Source organism: Suncus etruscus, chromosome 15 (genome assembly GCF_024139225.1).
Source record: "Suncus etruscus isolate mSunEtr1 chromosome 15, mSunEtr1.pri.cur, whole genome shotgun sequence".
Classification (NCBI taxonomy): Eukaryota; Metazoa; Chordata; class Mammalia; order Eulipotyphla; family Soricidae; genus Suncus; species Suncus etruscus.
In genome coordinates, this window is record NC_064862.1 from 89,708,493 (window position 1) to 89,722,754 (window position 14,262).

General features: G+C 50.9%; 1 protein-coding gene across 2 annotated transcripts in view; it reads left to right on the forward strand.

The window, feature by feature from the left end:
• Nucleotides 1-1,690: 1,690 nt before the first annotated feature.
• The window catches only part of LOC126029669 (complement C3 alpha chain-like), a 40,326-nt gene continuing 27,754 nt past the window's right edge, over nt 1,691-14,262 (forward strand). The window contains exons 1-13 of one of the 2 annotated variants that reach the window (XM_049787981.1): nt 1,691-1,852; nt 2,067-2,225; nt 3,428-3,487; nt 4,940-5,030; nt 5,763-5,808; nt 7,199-7,286; nt 7,706-7,792; nt 7,872-7,977; nt 8,360-8,449; nt 9,418-9,501; nt 9,607-9,696; nt 10,016-10,151; nt 10,397-10,618. In XM_049787981.1, the coding sequence (XP_049643938.1) occupies nt 1,739-1,852; nt 2,067-2,225; nt 3,428-3,487; nt 4,940-5,030; nt 5,763-5,808; nt 7,199-7,286; nt 7,706-7,792; nt 7,872-7,977; nt 8,360-8,449; nt 9,418-9,501; nt 9,607-9,696; nt 10,016-10,151; nt 10,397-10,529 (1,284 nt within the window). In that variant the 5' untranslated portion in view covers nt 1,691-1,738 and the 3' untranslated portion in view covers nt 10,530-10,618. Of the gene's footprint in view, nt 1,853-2,066; nt 2,226-3,427; nt 3,488-4,939; nt 5,031-5,762; nt 5,809-7,198; nt 7,287-7,705; nt 7,793-7,871; nt 7,978-8,359; nt 8,450-9,417; nt 9,502-9,606; nt 9,697-10,015; nt 10,152-10,396; nt 10,619-14,262 lie in introns of those variants that run through there. The other variant, XM_049787982.1, reaches the window with a different exon arrangement.

The following is a 14,262-nucleotide window of genomic DNA, read 5'->3' on the forward strand; positions in this document are numbered from 1 at the left end:
TTGGCATCACATCCTACGCGCTGGCGCTGGCCCAGAGCCCCCACGCCAATGACCGTCTACGAGACTTCGGCAGCCACAGTGGGTGTCGGGGACTCAGCATTAGAATCAGCCGTTGAGCCACCAAAGTCCACGAGACTGACTTGGTCTCGCGTGGCTTGGCGAGCAGAGTGGGTGTGGTGATTCGAGGGGCAGGGCAGGGCTTGATGACTGGCATGCGACTGGTCATGGCAATGTGAGTGGGCATGGACAGATGTGGCTCATGGGGTGGGATGGCTATATGAATGGCCTGGGGATGCACAAAAGGGTTATAGGTGCAGGAGGGTCCCAGGCACAGCATGGAGTGGGATGTGGACAGCTGAGAAGATACTTATTCAAAAGGGGGACCCCAAAAGTGTGAAGCCATAGCACAATGGGATAAGACTGCTTTTCCCTTGCCTTTGATATCTGGAGGGCTTTAGTGATCCCCAAGCCCAGGAGTGAGATCTGAGTACCACCCCCCCCCCGGTATGGCCCCTACAAGAAAAATAAATGACAACCAAAGAGAAAATACAGAAATGAAGGCAGAGCTGGAGTGATAGAACAGAGGCAAAGACTGAGGGCATTTGTTTGCCTTGCACATAGCCAACCTGGGTTTGACCCTCAGTATCTCAAAGGCTCGGGCCCCTGAACACAGAGCAAAGAGGAATCTCTGGGGCCGGGCGGTGGCGCTAAAGGTAAGGTGCCTGCCTTGCCTGCGCTAGCCTTGGACGGACCGTGGTTCAATTCCCCCGGTGTCCCATATGGTCCCCTAAGCCAGGAGCAACTTCTGAGCGCATAGCCAGGAGTAACCCCTGAGCGTTACTGGGTGTGGCCCAAAAAAAAAAAAAAAAGAGGAATCTCTGAGCATCATTAGGTGTGACCCCCACAAAAAAAATAAAACAGAAGGAAGGAAGGGAGGGAGGGAGGGAGGGAGGGAGGGAGGGAGGGAGGGAGGGAAGAAGGAAGGAAGGAAGGAAGGAAGGAAGGAAGGAAGGAAGGAAGGAAGGAAGGAAGGAAGGAAGGAAGGAAGGAAGGAAGGAAGGAAGGAAGGGAGGGAGGGAGGGAGGGAGGGAAGAAGGAAGGAAGGGAGGGAGGGAGGGAGGGAGGGAGGAAGGAAGGAAGGAAGGAAGGAAGGAAGGAAGGAAGGAAGGAAGGAAGGAAGGAAGGAAGGAAGGAAGGAAGGGAGGGAGGGAGGGAGGGAGGGAGGGAGGGACGGGAAGGAAGGAAGGAAGGAAGGAAGGAAGGAAGGAAGGAAGGAAGGAAGGAAGGAAGGGAGGGAGGGAGGGAGGGAGGGAGGGAGGAAGGAAGGAAGGAAGGAAGGAAGGAAGGAAGGGAGGGAGGGAGGGAGGGAGGGAAGAAAGAAGGAAGGAAGGAAGGAAGGAAGGAAGGAAGGAAGGAAGGAAGGAAGGAAGGAAGGAAGGAAGGAAGGAAGGAAGGAAGGAAATGAAGGCATTTGCCTTGTCCAATTCTAAGTCTACACGTGGTTGATCCCAATTGGGTCCCCAACATCACACAAGATCCCCTGAGCACAGCCTGGTTTCACTCAACCCCCCTCACACCCACCCACATATGCAAACACATGCAAATAAATAAAATACGGAATAACTGGATCAGAGGCATGAGGCCAGATGGCAGTGACAGGCTGGGCTTTGCCTCATGTGCAGAAGGGACGGACTGGCAAGTCTGGGAGCAGACCCCATTCCTGTTGAAAGTGGAGGCCATGGCCTACGTGCTCCTGCAGAAGCTTCAGCTCCGACTCCACAACGAGACTCACACCTTCGCCAAGTGGCTCCTGGAGGCCAGGGAGCTGGGAGGAGGCTTCAGGTCCACCCAGGTGAGGGGCGTGGCGTGGCAAGAAGGTGGGCGTGGCGAATCGAGGGTCCTGGTTGGGATGACAAATGGACCTGCGTGGAGTGTGGCAACATGAGTGGGCATGGTCTATGTGTATGTGGGCGTAGCTATTGGAAGGGCGTGGTTGTGTGTGCGTGGACAGGGCAGGCCTATTCCACTGTGCTGATCTAAGCTCCCGTGGTCCCCCCACTCTGCAGACTACCGTGGTAGCTATGGAGGCGCTGACCCGTTACCGCCAGGAAGTCCCCTTCGAGGGTGACCAGGACCTCCATGTACGCATCAGCGTCCCCAAGAGAGCCTTGACCGTGGAGTGGGCCATCGATCAGAGCAATGCCTACCAGCAGCGCACAGCCAAGGTGGACAGAACCCATTGAAGGAGGTGGGGAGGAGCCATGGCATAGAGGGGTGTCCGTTAGCATTGACGGGTTTGAGCTCCAGCATCCTATAGGGCCCCCCTAGCCTGCCAGGAGAGATTCCTAAGCGCAGAGCCCTGAGTAACTCCTAAGCACCACTGGGTGTAGCAAGGTGGAGGGGTAAAAGGGAAGGAAGGCCGGCCAGAAAGGGCATTTTCTCACAGTATTCAGATCTATAGTGGCCATATTTATGACGCTTATATAAGGGCAGCAGGTAGCAGGAAGTCAGCTGTAATGTTGGCGCTATATATTGGCCTCGCTGTGGGAAATTGGGGGGAGGGAGAGAGAAAAGACAGTGGAGGGGCTGGAGAAGTAGCAGGGAGTTTGCCTTGCACACAGCAGACCTAGATTCTATCCCCAGCACCCCATAAGGTCTCCTGAGCCCATCAGGAGTGACCTCTGAGCCAGAAGTCAGCCTTGAGCACGACCAGGGGTGAACAAATAAAATGAAATAAGGGCCAGAGAGATAGCATGGAGGTTGGGAGTTTGCCCTGCATGCAGGAATCCCGGCATCCCATATGGTCCCCTGAGCCTGCCAGGAGCGATTTCTCAGCGCAGAGCCAGGAGTAACCCCTGAGCACTGACGGGTGGGACTCAAAAACAAAAAAATAAAGTAAAATAAAATAAAAGTCTGCTGAGGCAAGGCAAAGAATTTGTTCAACATGGGGCATAAGCTCATCTAGAGCCAAGCCCCAGGAGTGCACAGGAGAGATGGGAAGGTCAGGTGCATGGTGGGATGACCTGACTATAGGCAGAGGAACTGGGAGCTCCAGGGGTGGGGGTGGAGGTTTGGGGGAAAGGGCTCAAGGCCAGGGAGCCAGGCCAGGATTCAGATCTTTGCCCTCAGAACAAAATGTTTGCATCATCAAAGCCAAAGTCATTCATTTCAGGCATTTTGAGAGTTCACAAGTGAGGCACAGAGGACAGCCACTTAGGATCACAGTTGGGGGGCAGGGGTGACAAGACAGGAGTTTGGGGAAATGCAGGAGGGCAGTTTCTGTACTGGGAACTTGGAAGATGCCACAAAAAAGAGAGAAAGAAGAAAAGAAAAAAAAAGAAAAAAAGAAAAGTAGAAACATTCCCCCATCACCACCTCCCACCCTGAGTCGGGTACCCCTCTGATTTTCTCTCCTCTTATGCTTTAGTTCTCCGCCCTGGATGACCTGGAGATTCAAGCCAGTGGCAGAGGGACTGGCACCATCTCGGTAGGTCCCAGGGTTGTTAGGCGAGTTTATACCCTAAAGCAGGGATCCTCAAACTTTTTAAACAAGAGGCCAGTTCACTGTCCTTCAGACTGTTGGAGGGCCAGATTATAGTAAAAACAAAAATTATGAACAAATTTCTATACACACTGCATATATCTTATTTAGAAGTGAAGAAACAAAATGGGAATAAATACAATATGTGGCCAACGGGCCATAGTTTGAAGACCCCTGCCCTAAAGCATGAGGGCAACCAGCTCTCATGTTAGCTGAAGACAAGAAAGCTAACTCCAGACCCACCAGACACACGTGACATAGTACAGGGATGAAGGCGCTTGGTTGTGTCCAGTCCACGTTCAATCCCCAGTACCATAGAGGGTCCCCTAAGCACAGAGCCAGGAGTCACCCTGAGGACCGCTGGAGATGGCCCAGAAAGAAGCAAAAAATAATGATAAAAAAAATATTGAGTTTTTTGGGCCAAAGAGATAGCATGGAGGTAAGGTGTTTGCCTTGCATGAAGAAGGATGGTGTTTTTAATCCCAGCATCCCATATGGTCCCCCAAGCCTGCCAGGAGTGATTTCTGAGCGTAGAGCCAGGAGTGACCCCTGAGTACTGCCGGGTGTGACCCAAAAAAAAAAAATTGAGTTTCATGGAACAAGAACGATAGCACAGTGGTAGGGCATTTGCCTTGCATGCAGCCAAATCTAAGATAGACCTGCTTTGCCCCCACCGCCCCATATGATCCCCCTAGCAGGAGCGCCTTCTGAGCACAGCCAGGAGTAACCCCTGAGTGTCACTAAGTGTGGCCCCCCAAAAAAAATATCAAAAACAAAAAAAATTTAAGGGCCCGGAGAGATAGCACAGCGGTGTTTGCCTTACAAGCAGCCGATCCAGGACCAAAGGTGGTTGGTTTGAATCCCGGTGTCCCATATGGTCCCCCGTGCCTGCCACACCGCCGGGTGTGGCCCAAAAACCAAAAAAAAATTTTTAAGTTTCTGTTTCCAAGAGATAGTTACAGAGATCTGGATGTTTGCTGTGCAAGCAGCCAACTCCAGTCTTAGGTCTGGCACTTCATGTGGTTCCCCTAAGCAGCAGCAGGGGTGACTCCTGAGCACAGAGCCTGGAGTGGTAGCACAGTGGTAGGGCATTTGCTTTGAACGCAGCTGACCCAGGATAGACACGAGCTTGATCCCCAACATCCCAGATGGTCTTCCAAGCCAGGAGAGATTTCTGAGCTCAGAGCCAGGAGCAACCCTTGAACACTGCCAGAAGTGGCCCCAAAACAAAAACAAACAAACAAACAACAGAACCTGCAATAGCCCTTAAGCCCCACACATATACACAAAGGAACTTCTCTTTTGTTTTGAGAGAGGGTCTCTATAGGGTGAGGGGACACCCCTGAGCAGTCAGGAGAGGAAGGGGGCTGAGTTCTGATTTTGTCCTTGGTCCCATAGATCCTGACCATATACCACAGGTCTCCTGAGGCCGGAGAAGACACTTGCAACCTTTTCCACCTAAACGTGACCATCACCCGCACCGAGAAACGTAAGCCTGCATTTAGGGAACACGCACCCACAATTTTATTTTTTATTTTTTTTTTAATTTGAGCCACACCTGGCGATGCTCAGGGGTTACTCCAGGCTCTCTGCTCAGGAATCATTCCTGGCAGTGCTCAGGGGGACACTATGGGATGCCAGGGATCAAACCCGGGTCAGCCACATTCAAAGCAAAGGCTCCCCCCTTACGCCTGTTGGACTGTGCTTCCAGCTCTTGTGCATCATTTTTTTTTTTTTTTTTGTGGTTTTTGGGTCACACCCGGCAGTGCTCAGGGGTTACTCCTGGCTCCATGCTCAGAAATTGCTCCTGGCAGGCACAGGGGACCATATGGGATGCTGGGATTCGAACCGATGACCTCTTGCATGAAAGGCAAACGCTTTACCTCCATGCTATCTCTCCAGCCCCTCTTGTGCATCATTTTAACTGTCGTGCTCACTGGGGGTGAGGGGTGTCATAACTCTTTGGGGGGTTACTCCCACGCCCCCACTGCCTGTGTGAGCAGAAATGACATTCAGAGAGCACAGACAACAGAGCAACTGGTGGAATCGTGCTGGAGGGAGGCACATGGCAGCTCTGGGCCTTGAACTCTGACTCTTTGGCTTGCATGACTCCTGCTCTCTGAGCCTTGGAGCCTAACCCAGGGTTGGGTCCCAGCTGGCAGGCTCAGGAGGCCTTGTTCACGAAGCATCCAGGCCCTAAGCACCTGCCTTCCCTTTACAGAGAGCAGGACCGGGGAAGAGACCTACCAGCTGCGGATGAGAACAAGGTCGGGGCACCAGGATTTGGGGCTGGGCAGAGGAAGACCCAATTTCTGAGGATCCATAGGGACCCCTTAGCATCTCCTCCTAGTGCCATTACATTTCATTTGGTGGAGGTTTTTTCTCCTCCTTTTTTTTTTTTTTTTTTTTTTTTCATTTTTGGGCCAACAGTTCTTAGGGCTGACTCCTGGCTCTGTGCTCAGGATGGCTCCTGGTGGCATAAAAGGGAAACCCTCTGAAATGTCGGAACTTGAACTCAGTGCAAAGCAAGCACTCTCCCCATTGTCCTGGCCGGTATTGTCTCACCACATCTGCCTTTCATTCCACTTCCAGCCTGCCCACTGTCCGACTTTCTTTCCAGGACAGAGAGCAGGGTCATGTGAATGGCCCAGGGCTGTTCCAAGCCCCACAGGAACATTCCTGATTTTCAGGAAATTCTGAATCAGGAATTCCTGATTACCTCCCTGCATCTCCTTATGACCCTCAACCCTCACCCCAGGTCATCTTCTGCCTCTGCCCCCTGATCCAGGCCTGTGAGGGGCACCCCACTCCCAATTCTGCTCCAAGCTCTGAGTTCGATTTGGGGGCACTGTTGAGAATAAACTCAAAGAGGCCCTGCCCCTCTCTGCTTACTGATACTAACAACCTCTGCGACAGATAGTAACCAGAGCAACTGCCAGGGATCAATGACAGTGTAAGGGCCCTGTGAACATGTCTAGTATATATGCTTTGGGAAACCAAAGCATAGGGAAAGGGCCAGTGTCAAGAAAGAGATGGACAGAGGGGCTGGAGAGATAGCATAGAGGTAAGGCGTATGTCTTTCATGCAGAAGGTCATTGTTTCGAGTCCTAACATCCTATATGGTCCCCCGAGCCTGCCAGGAGTGATTTCTGATAGTGAAGCCAACTGAGCGCTGCTGGGTGTGACCCAAAAACAAAAGAGAGAGAGAGAGAGAGAGAGAGAGAGAGAGAGAGAGAGAGAGAGAGAGAGAGAGAGAGAGAGAGATGAACGGAAAGGCAAGAGAAAACAAGGCATTTAGGGAAAGATTGTTAAGCAAGAAGGCAGGGTCTTAGAAACCTCATGTCTAGAGCCAGAGCAATAGCATAGCTGTAGAGTGTTTGCCTTGCATGTGGCCAACCCCGGACATCCCCGGTTCGATTCCCGGCATCCCATATGGTCCCTGAGCCTGCCAGGAGCAATTTTGATTTCTAAATACAGAACCATGAGTAACCCTTGAGTGCTGCAGGGTGTGAACTAACCCCCCCCCAAAAAAAACCCTCTTAGCTGCATGTTTGAGGGGAATGGAAGAGTGACAGAGGATGAGAGGGCTGATGGAGGGTGGGGATGGGGATGGGTCCACACACCTGCCCAAAGGAACCAAAGCTTTGAAACCCTCAGGTTCCAAGGAGAACATGATGCAACCATGAGCATTATCGAGGTTACTCTGCTCACCGGCTTCTACCCCAACCAGGAGGATCTCAAACAGGCAAGAGAGTAGCTAAGCAGTGGTCCATTCGCCCAACCCAAAAATTCCTGGCCCCTTGGGGAGCCGGAGAGAATAGCACACGGTATGGCGTTTGCCTTGCATGCTGTGGACCCATGAGGGAATTGTTTCAATTCCTGACATCCCATTTGGTCCCCCAGCCTTCCAGGGGCAATTTCTGAGTGCAAAAACCAGGAGTGACCCCTTAGCACTGCTGAATGTGGCCCAAAAACCAATCAATCAATCAATCAATCAATAAAGTTTAAAAAAAATCCTGGCCCCTCTCTTGCCTCAGTTTCCCACTTATGGGACTGCTTAGCCAGTCACACACTGAATTTTCCAGAGCAAGTATACTGGGGTTTTTTTTTTTGGGGGGGGATTCACTGCTAACACCCCGCCCTGTGTTGCCCCTGTGCCCCCAGCTCACCAGCGAGGTGGAGATGTATGCCTTCCAGTATGAGAACAGGCCGAGCTCCAACAACAGCGCAGTGGTGCTCTACCTGGAGAAGGTGAGGAAGGAGCCTTTCTCTGCCTGCCTGCAGGGCGTGCCCTGGTAGATCTGCCCATGACTTTCTTTCCTTCTTTCAGGTCTCTAACAAGGAAGATACCGTGTTGGGCTTCCGGGTGCACCGGCTGCTGCAGGTGGACTTCCTGCAGGCCGCCCAGGTCACCATCTACGACTACTACGAGCCCTGTGAGCAGCGGGGTCCGGTGAAGAGTGGTGCCCCAACCCGCCAGGATGCTCAGAGCCCATCGCCAAGGGCAGCCAGGGAGGGATGAGGGGCGTGGCCTAGAGTGGGCGTGGTCTAGAGTGGTCCTCTGGTGGGCGGGTCCGGAGAAATTAACGAGGGACGTGGTCTTGGGCGTGGTTTGAGGGCAGAAGGGGATTGGGTGGAGCAGTGAGGCCTGCTTCGGGATTGGTTGGCTGGGAGGGCGGGTCCCTCCCGTGGGCGGGGCTTGACGGTGGAGAAGGGCGGGACCTGGAAGGACCACAACTTGGAGGCTGGGGGCGTGGCCTGGGCCCAATGGCAAGTTGCCCTGGAAGGCCTGCTGAGCCCAAACACTCCCGCTGACAGCCCGGAGGTGCAGCACCTTCTACAATCTGCCACAAGAGCGATCTTCTCTGCGCAAAATCTGCCACAAAGAGGCCTGCCGCTGTGCGGAAGGTGAGGTCCTGTGACCCCAGGGCTCTGCTGGGCAAACGGCGTTCCAGGAACCCTTCCCCGATCCATAGTGTTTTCTCCTGGGCTGCAACTGCACCGAAAGAGGCAGTGAGATAGGAAACCGCAGAGAGACAGGAGAGATAGAACACAAGAGAAAGTTATGGGGCCGCAGAGATAGCATGGAGGTAAGGCGTTTGTCTTTCATGCAGAAGGTCATCGGTTCGAATCCTGCCGTCCCATATGGTCCCCCGTGCCTGCCAGGAGCAATTTCTGAGCATGGAGCCAGGAGTAACCCCTGAGCGCTGCCGGGTGTGACCCCCCCCCAAAAAAAGAGAAAGTTAGACAAGTGTTTTTGGGGTTGTTGGTTTGTTTGAGATCCACACCCAGCGGTACTCGGAGATTATTCCTGGGCTCAGAAATCACTCCTGGCAGACTCAAGAACCCTATGGAATACTGGGGATTGAACCTGGGTCAACTGCGTACCACACAAATGCCCTTTCTGCTGTGCTATCACTCTGGGCCCCCAAGAAAAGATTTTTCAAAAGGGGGTTACAAAGCCAGAGAAATAATAGGGATAAGGCGTTTGCCTTGCATACTGCTCACTTGGGACGGACTTGAATTCGATTTCCAATATCCTATATGGTTCCCCCAAGCCTACCAGAAGCGATATCTGAGCGCAAAGCCAGAAGTAACCCCTGAGCATCGCTGGGAGTAGCCCAAAAGCCAACAAGTAAATAAATAAATAAATAAATAAAATTGGGGTCAGAGTCCTGTGGGGACGATGTTCATCTTGCAAGTAGCCGACTAAGGCTGGATCCCTGGCATCCCATAGGGTCCCTGGAGCAAGGGACAGAGGCAGAGGCAGAAGTAACCCCTGGTCATTGACAGGTGTGGCCAAGACTTAAAAATAAATAAAGTAAAAGCCCCCATCAAGTGAAGCCAAACCTGCTTCCCCCACACACACCTTCTAGAGCAGTGCCCAGCCCTGAGGGACAGCAGGCAGATGAGCAAGGAGGAACTCCAGGTGGCAGCGTGTGAAGCCGGTGTGGACTTTGGTGAGTGCTGGGAGAGCCCTAGGGACTGTGGTCACGTCTGCAACCCAGACAGACCTCGACACTAAGTCCACCTCCCCCATTACCGCTCTCCCACCCCCATTACAGTATACAAAGTGAGGCTGGAGGATGTGGAGACCTCAGTCACCAGCCCATACATCTACTACAACATGCAACTCGAAACAGTCATCAAAACTGGTAGGCAGGGGCCAAAGCGATATAGCACAGCAAGGAGGGAGTTTGCCTTGCACGCACCTGACCCGGGTTTGTTCCCCAACATCCCAGCATCCCATAAGGACCCCCAGACTTGCATGCAGAGTCGTGAGGAATCCCTAGGCATTGCCAAATGTGACCACAAAGCAAAGTCAAAGACAATGCAGGAGAGAAGTGTAGTGGGAAGGACCTGGCATGAGGCTGACCTGGGATCGACCCCTGGTACACCTCTTCCACCTCAAAAAAGGGCTATTCCTGGGGAGTCTTCAAGTTAATGCACATTCATATGTCTCCTGTCCCCCAGGCTCGGATGCTGCCAAGCCCCTCAGCTGGAAGAAATTTGTCTCCCATGCCACTTGCCAAGATGCATTGGAGCTCCAAGAACATGAGACGTACCTCATCATGGGCCGTGTGACTGACTTATGGAGGATCCAATCCGAGTACGTGAGACGCCCCCTTCCCTTTCTCCCAGCCCCTGTCCATGCTCAGGAGCAAGAATCTTCCTGCTTCAGGGGCCACCCTGCAAAGAAGGTCCAGGCTGTACATTGCACAAGCCCAAACCATTCAACCAATTGTGGTCAAGTCTGTTTTCCAGCCACAGGCAGGATGAGGGGGGCAATCTCCACACCCGTGGCGGGTACCAGGTGCTTCTCATCCTACTTTCTATCCCCCCACTCCACCACAGCTACACCTATGTCCTGACCAAGGACACGTTCATCATGCATTGGCCGGCCAAGGAGGATGCAGACAAGAAGGACTCACTGGCAGAGCTGGAGGGGTTCTCAGAATATACACAAGTCCATGGCTGCAAGACCTGAGCCCTCAACCCCACTGGGTCTGGACGCCCCAGGGTAGTGGCTCCACAATCACCAGATTTCCTGTATTTATATCTCAATCAAAAACCCCAATCCCTGGACCCAGAGAGATAGCACAGCGGTGTTTGCCTTGCAAGCAGCTGATCCAGGACCAAAGGTGGTTGGTTCGAATCCCAGTGTCCCATGTGTCCCCCCTCCCCCCGTGCCTGCCAGGAGCTATTTCTGAGCAGACAGCCAGGAGTAACCCCTGAGCACCACCGGGTGTGGCCCAAAAACCAAAAAAAAAAAAAAAAAAAGAACCCAATCCCTCATGTCTCTTCCTGCTCCAACCTTCAACTTGTCCTAGCCAGGCCTACACTCCCTACCCCTCAAAGCTTCACTGCAGTTTCAGGGTCTTCTTTGTGTTTTCAGTTCCCTCCACCTGTTCCCCCATCTCAAGATCTGTAGGGCTTGGACACATCTTCATTGCTCTGTTTAAACATCCCTTTGGGGCTGGAGTGATAGCACAGCGGTAGGGTGTTTGCCTTGCACTAGCTGACCTGAGATGGAATTCGGTTCAGTCCATATGGTCCTCCAAGCCTGCCAGGAGCAATTACTGAGCACAGAGCCTGGTGTGTTCCAAAAACCAAATAAATAAATAAGTCCCTTTTTAGGGCCAAGCTATGACACCGGGGAGTAAGGGACAACTTGCTTTGTATGAGCCAATTCCAGTTTCATGCCCTGAGCCCCAGATGGTTGGGGAGCCCCTCTAGGGATTACACATGAGCACAGAGCCATAAAGAGCCTCTGAATACCGCTGAGTATGGCCCGACATTCACAAAAAAAAAAAAAAAGCAACAGACATTGACAATGCATCAGACGCCACTGAGTCTGTTAGATTGACTCCAATTCAGATCTCTGAGGAGTGAAGTAAGAGAAAGTGGCTTGTGGAGCCCTGAGCGATAGCATAGCAGAAGGACACTTCATGCCATCCCATTGACCCAGATTCAATCACCAGTGTCCTGGAGTTCCCAGAGGGTCCCAAGGAGTGATTCCTGAGTGCAGAGTTAGGAGTCACCCCAGAGCATCACCAGGTATGGCTCCGGAAATACAAACAAGTGACAGGAGAGATAGCACAGCGGTAGGGCATTTGCTTTGCATGTGGACAGATAGTGGTTCGAATCCCAGCATCCCATATGGTCTCCCGAGCCTGCCAGGAACAATTTCTGAGTGCGGCTAGGTTTGGCAAAAAAATTAAAAATAAAAAATAATTAAAAAGGGCCAGGAGAGATAGCACAGTGGTGTTTGCCTTGCAAGCAGCCAATCCAGGACCTAAGGTGGTTGGTTCAAATCCTGGTGTCCCATATGGTCCCCCGTGCCTGCCAGGAGCTATTTCTGAGCAGACAGCCAGGCGTAACCCCTGAGCACCGCCGGGTGTGGCCCAAAAACCAAAAAAAAATTAATAATAATAATAAATAAATAAATAAATAAATAAATAAATAAATAAATAAATAAAAGAATGGGGGCCCGGAGAGATAGCACAGTGGCGTTTGCCTTGCAAGCAGCCGATCCAGGACCAAAGGTGGTTGGTTCGAATCCCGGTGTCCCATATGGTCCCCCGTGCCTGCCAGGAGCTATTTCTGAGCAGACAGCCAGGAGTCACCCCTGAGCAATGCCGGGTGTGGCCCAAAAACCAAAAAAATAAAAAACAAAAAGAAAAGAATGGAAAAAAAAAAACAAAAATAAAAACCAAAAAACTAAAAGAAAGAAAAAAAATAAAAACACTACACTTGGGAGACAATTACTCTATTGCACTTTTGCTGCTTTGTCTCCAAATGGGACAGCCTTGATGCTGGAGTGATAGCACAGCCATAGGGCATTTGGCTGACCCAGATGGTCAGTCTAGAAGCAGGCAGTTTTGGAAAAATATCTCAATATCCAGTGTCCAAAAGCAAGAGGTATTGGCCAGAAGAGTATCGCAAGATATAGCAGCTAGAAACATGTCGACCTGGAAAAATCGCAAAATCTAGCACATAGAAGCAGGTGGTCCTAGAAGAAAAGTATAGCGAGATTCAGTGCCTAGAAGCAGGCCGTCCTGGTAAATTTATTGCAAGATTCACCAACTAGAAGCAGGAGATACTGAACAGAAAAGTATGGCGAGATCCAAGGCCTAAAGCAGGTAGTTCTGGAAAAATTATTGCAAGACCCAGCGACTAGAAGCAGGAGGTAGTAGACAGAAAAGTAGCGCAAGGCCCAGATTCTAGAAGCAGGCGGTCTACGAAGGACAACTAGTTCTAGATTTAGGTTGCAGGCTGCCCAGGGAAGGGTCAGTGGGGGCTGGAGCCTTCGTAGAGTTAGAAGGGTGCATGCCTTGCATGTTGCCCAGCCCAGGTTCGATCACTGGCATCCCATAGGGTCTCCCAGACACCACCAGGAGTGATTCCAGAGCACAGAGCCAGAAGGAAGCCCTGACACCTCTGGGTGTGGCCCCAAGACCAAAATTTAAAAAAAAAAAAACAAAAAAGGAAAGAAACAAAGAAAGAAAGAAAGAAAGAAAGAAAGAAAGAAAGAAAGAAAGAAAGAAAGAAAGAAAGAAAGAAAGAAAGAAAGAAAGAAAGAAAGAAAGAAAGAAAGAAAGAAAGAGAAAGAAAGAAAGAAAGAAAGAAAGAAAGAAAGAAAGAAAGAAAGAAAGAAAGAAAGAAAGAAAGAAAGAAAGAAAAAAGAGAGAGAAAGAGAGAGAAAGAAAGAAAGAAAGAGAGAGAGGAAGGAAGGAAGGAAGGAAGGAAGGAAGGAAGGAAGGAAGGAAGGAAGGAAGGAAAGAGAGAGAGAGAAAGAAAGAAAGAAAGAAAGAAAGAAAGAAAGAAAGAAAGAAAGAAAGAAAGAAAGAAAGAAAGAAAGAAAGAAAGAAAGAGAGAGAGAGAGAGAGAGAAAGAAAGAAAGAAAGAAAGAAAGAAAGAAAGAAAGAAAGAAAGAAAGAAAGAAAGAAAGAAAGAAAGAAAGAAAGAAAGAAAGAAAGAAAGAAAGAAGGAAAGAAAGAAGGAAAGAAAGAATAAAAGGGAAATTGAGGAATGGGTAAAGAGATAGTGAGAGGGAATGTCTTTGCAAGGAATTAAATCTGGGTCTCATGACAGTATAGAGCTAAACCCTCTTGAGCTTTTCTCTAGGAGAGCTATGAAGTGCGTGTGTGTGTGTGTGTGTGTGTGTGTGTGTGTGTGTGTGTGTGTATGTGCACTGCAATCACAAAGTATGTACTTTGGGACATTGAGAAGGTCACACCCAAAGTGGGAAGGAGTGATTCTGTGATTCTTCTTAGAAACAAGCTAGTTTCCAGCTAATCTTCAGTCAGAGTAATATTACATTGCACTTACTTGCTCATAGTGGACACAGGCTCCATCCTTGGCACCCCAGATGACCCCTGCAAGCCTGCCAGAAGTGATCCCTGAGCACAGAGCCAGGAGTAAGCCCTGAGCACAGTCGGAGTGGCCTCCAAATAAACACAAAGCCTAGTTCCTTAACCTTAAAGGGCAAAGAAAAAGGGGTGAACAGAGAATTTCTTCCAGGGACAGAGAATGCCCCCCAAATGTTTTACAAATGATAGCTCCCCTAAGGAACTTCTAGGGTCCTACTGAGCCTTTCCCAGGAAGCCCTGGACGAAAGGAGGAAAACAGGCCACGCATCTCTGCAAGACCTCCCCGGGGTCCCAGAGAGAGGAAGAGGAGGCAGAGCAAGCGGCTGGAGCAAGGCAGCTGCTCTGGGG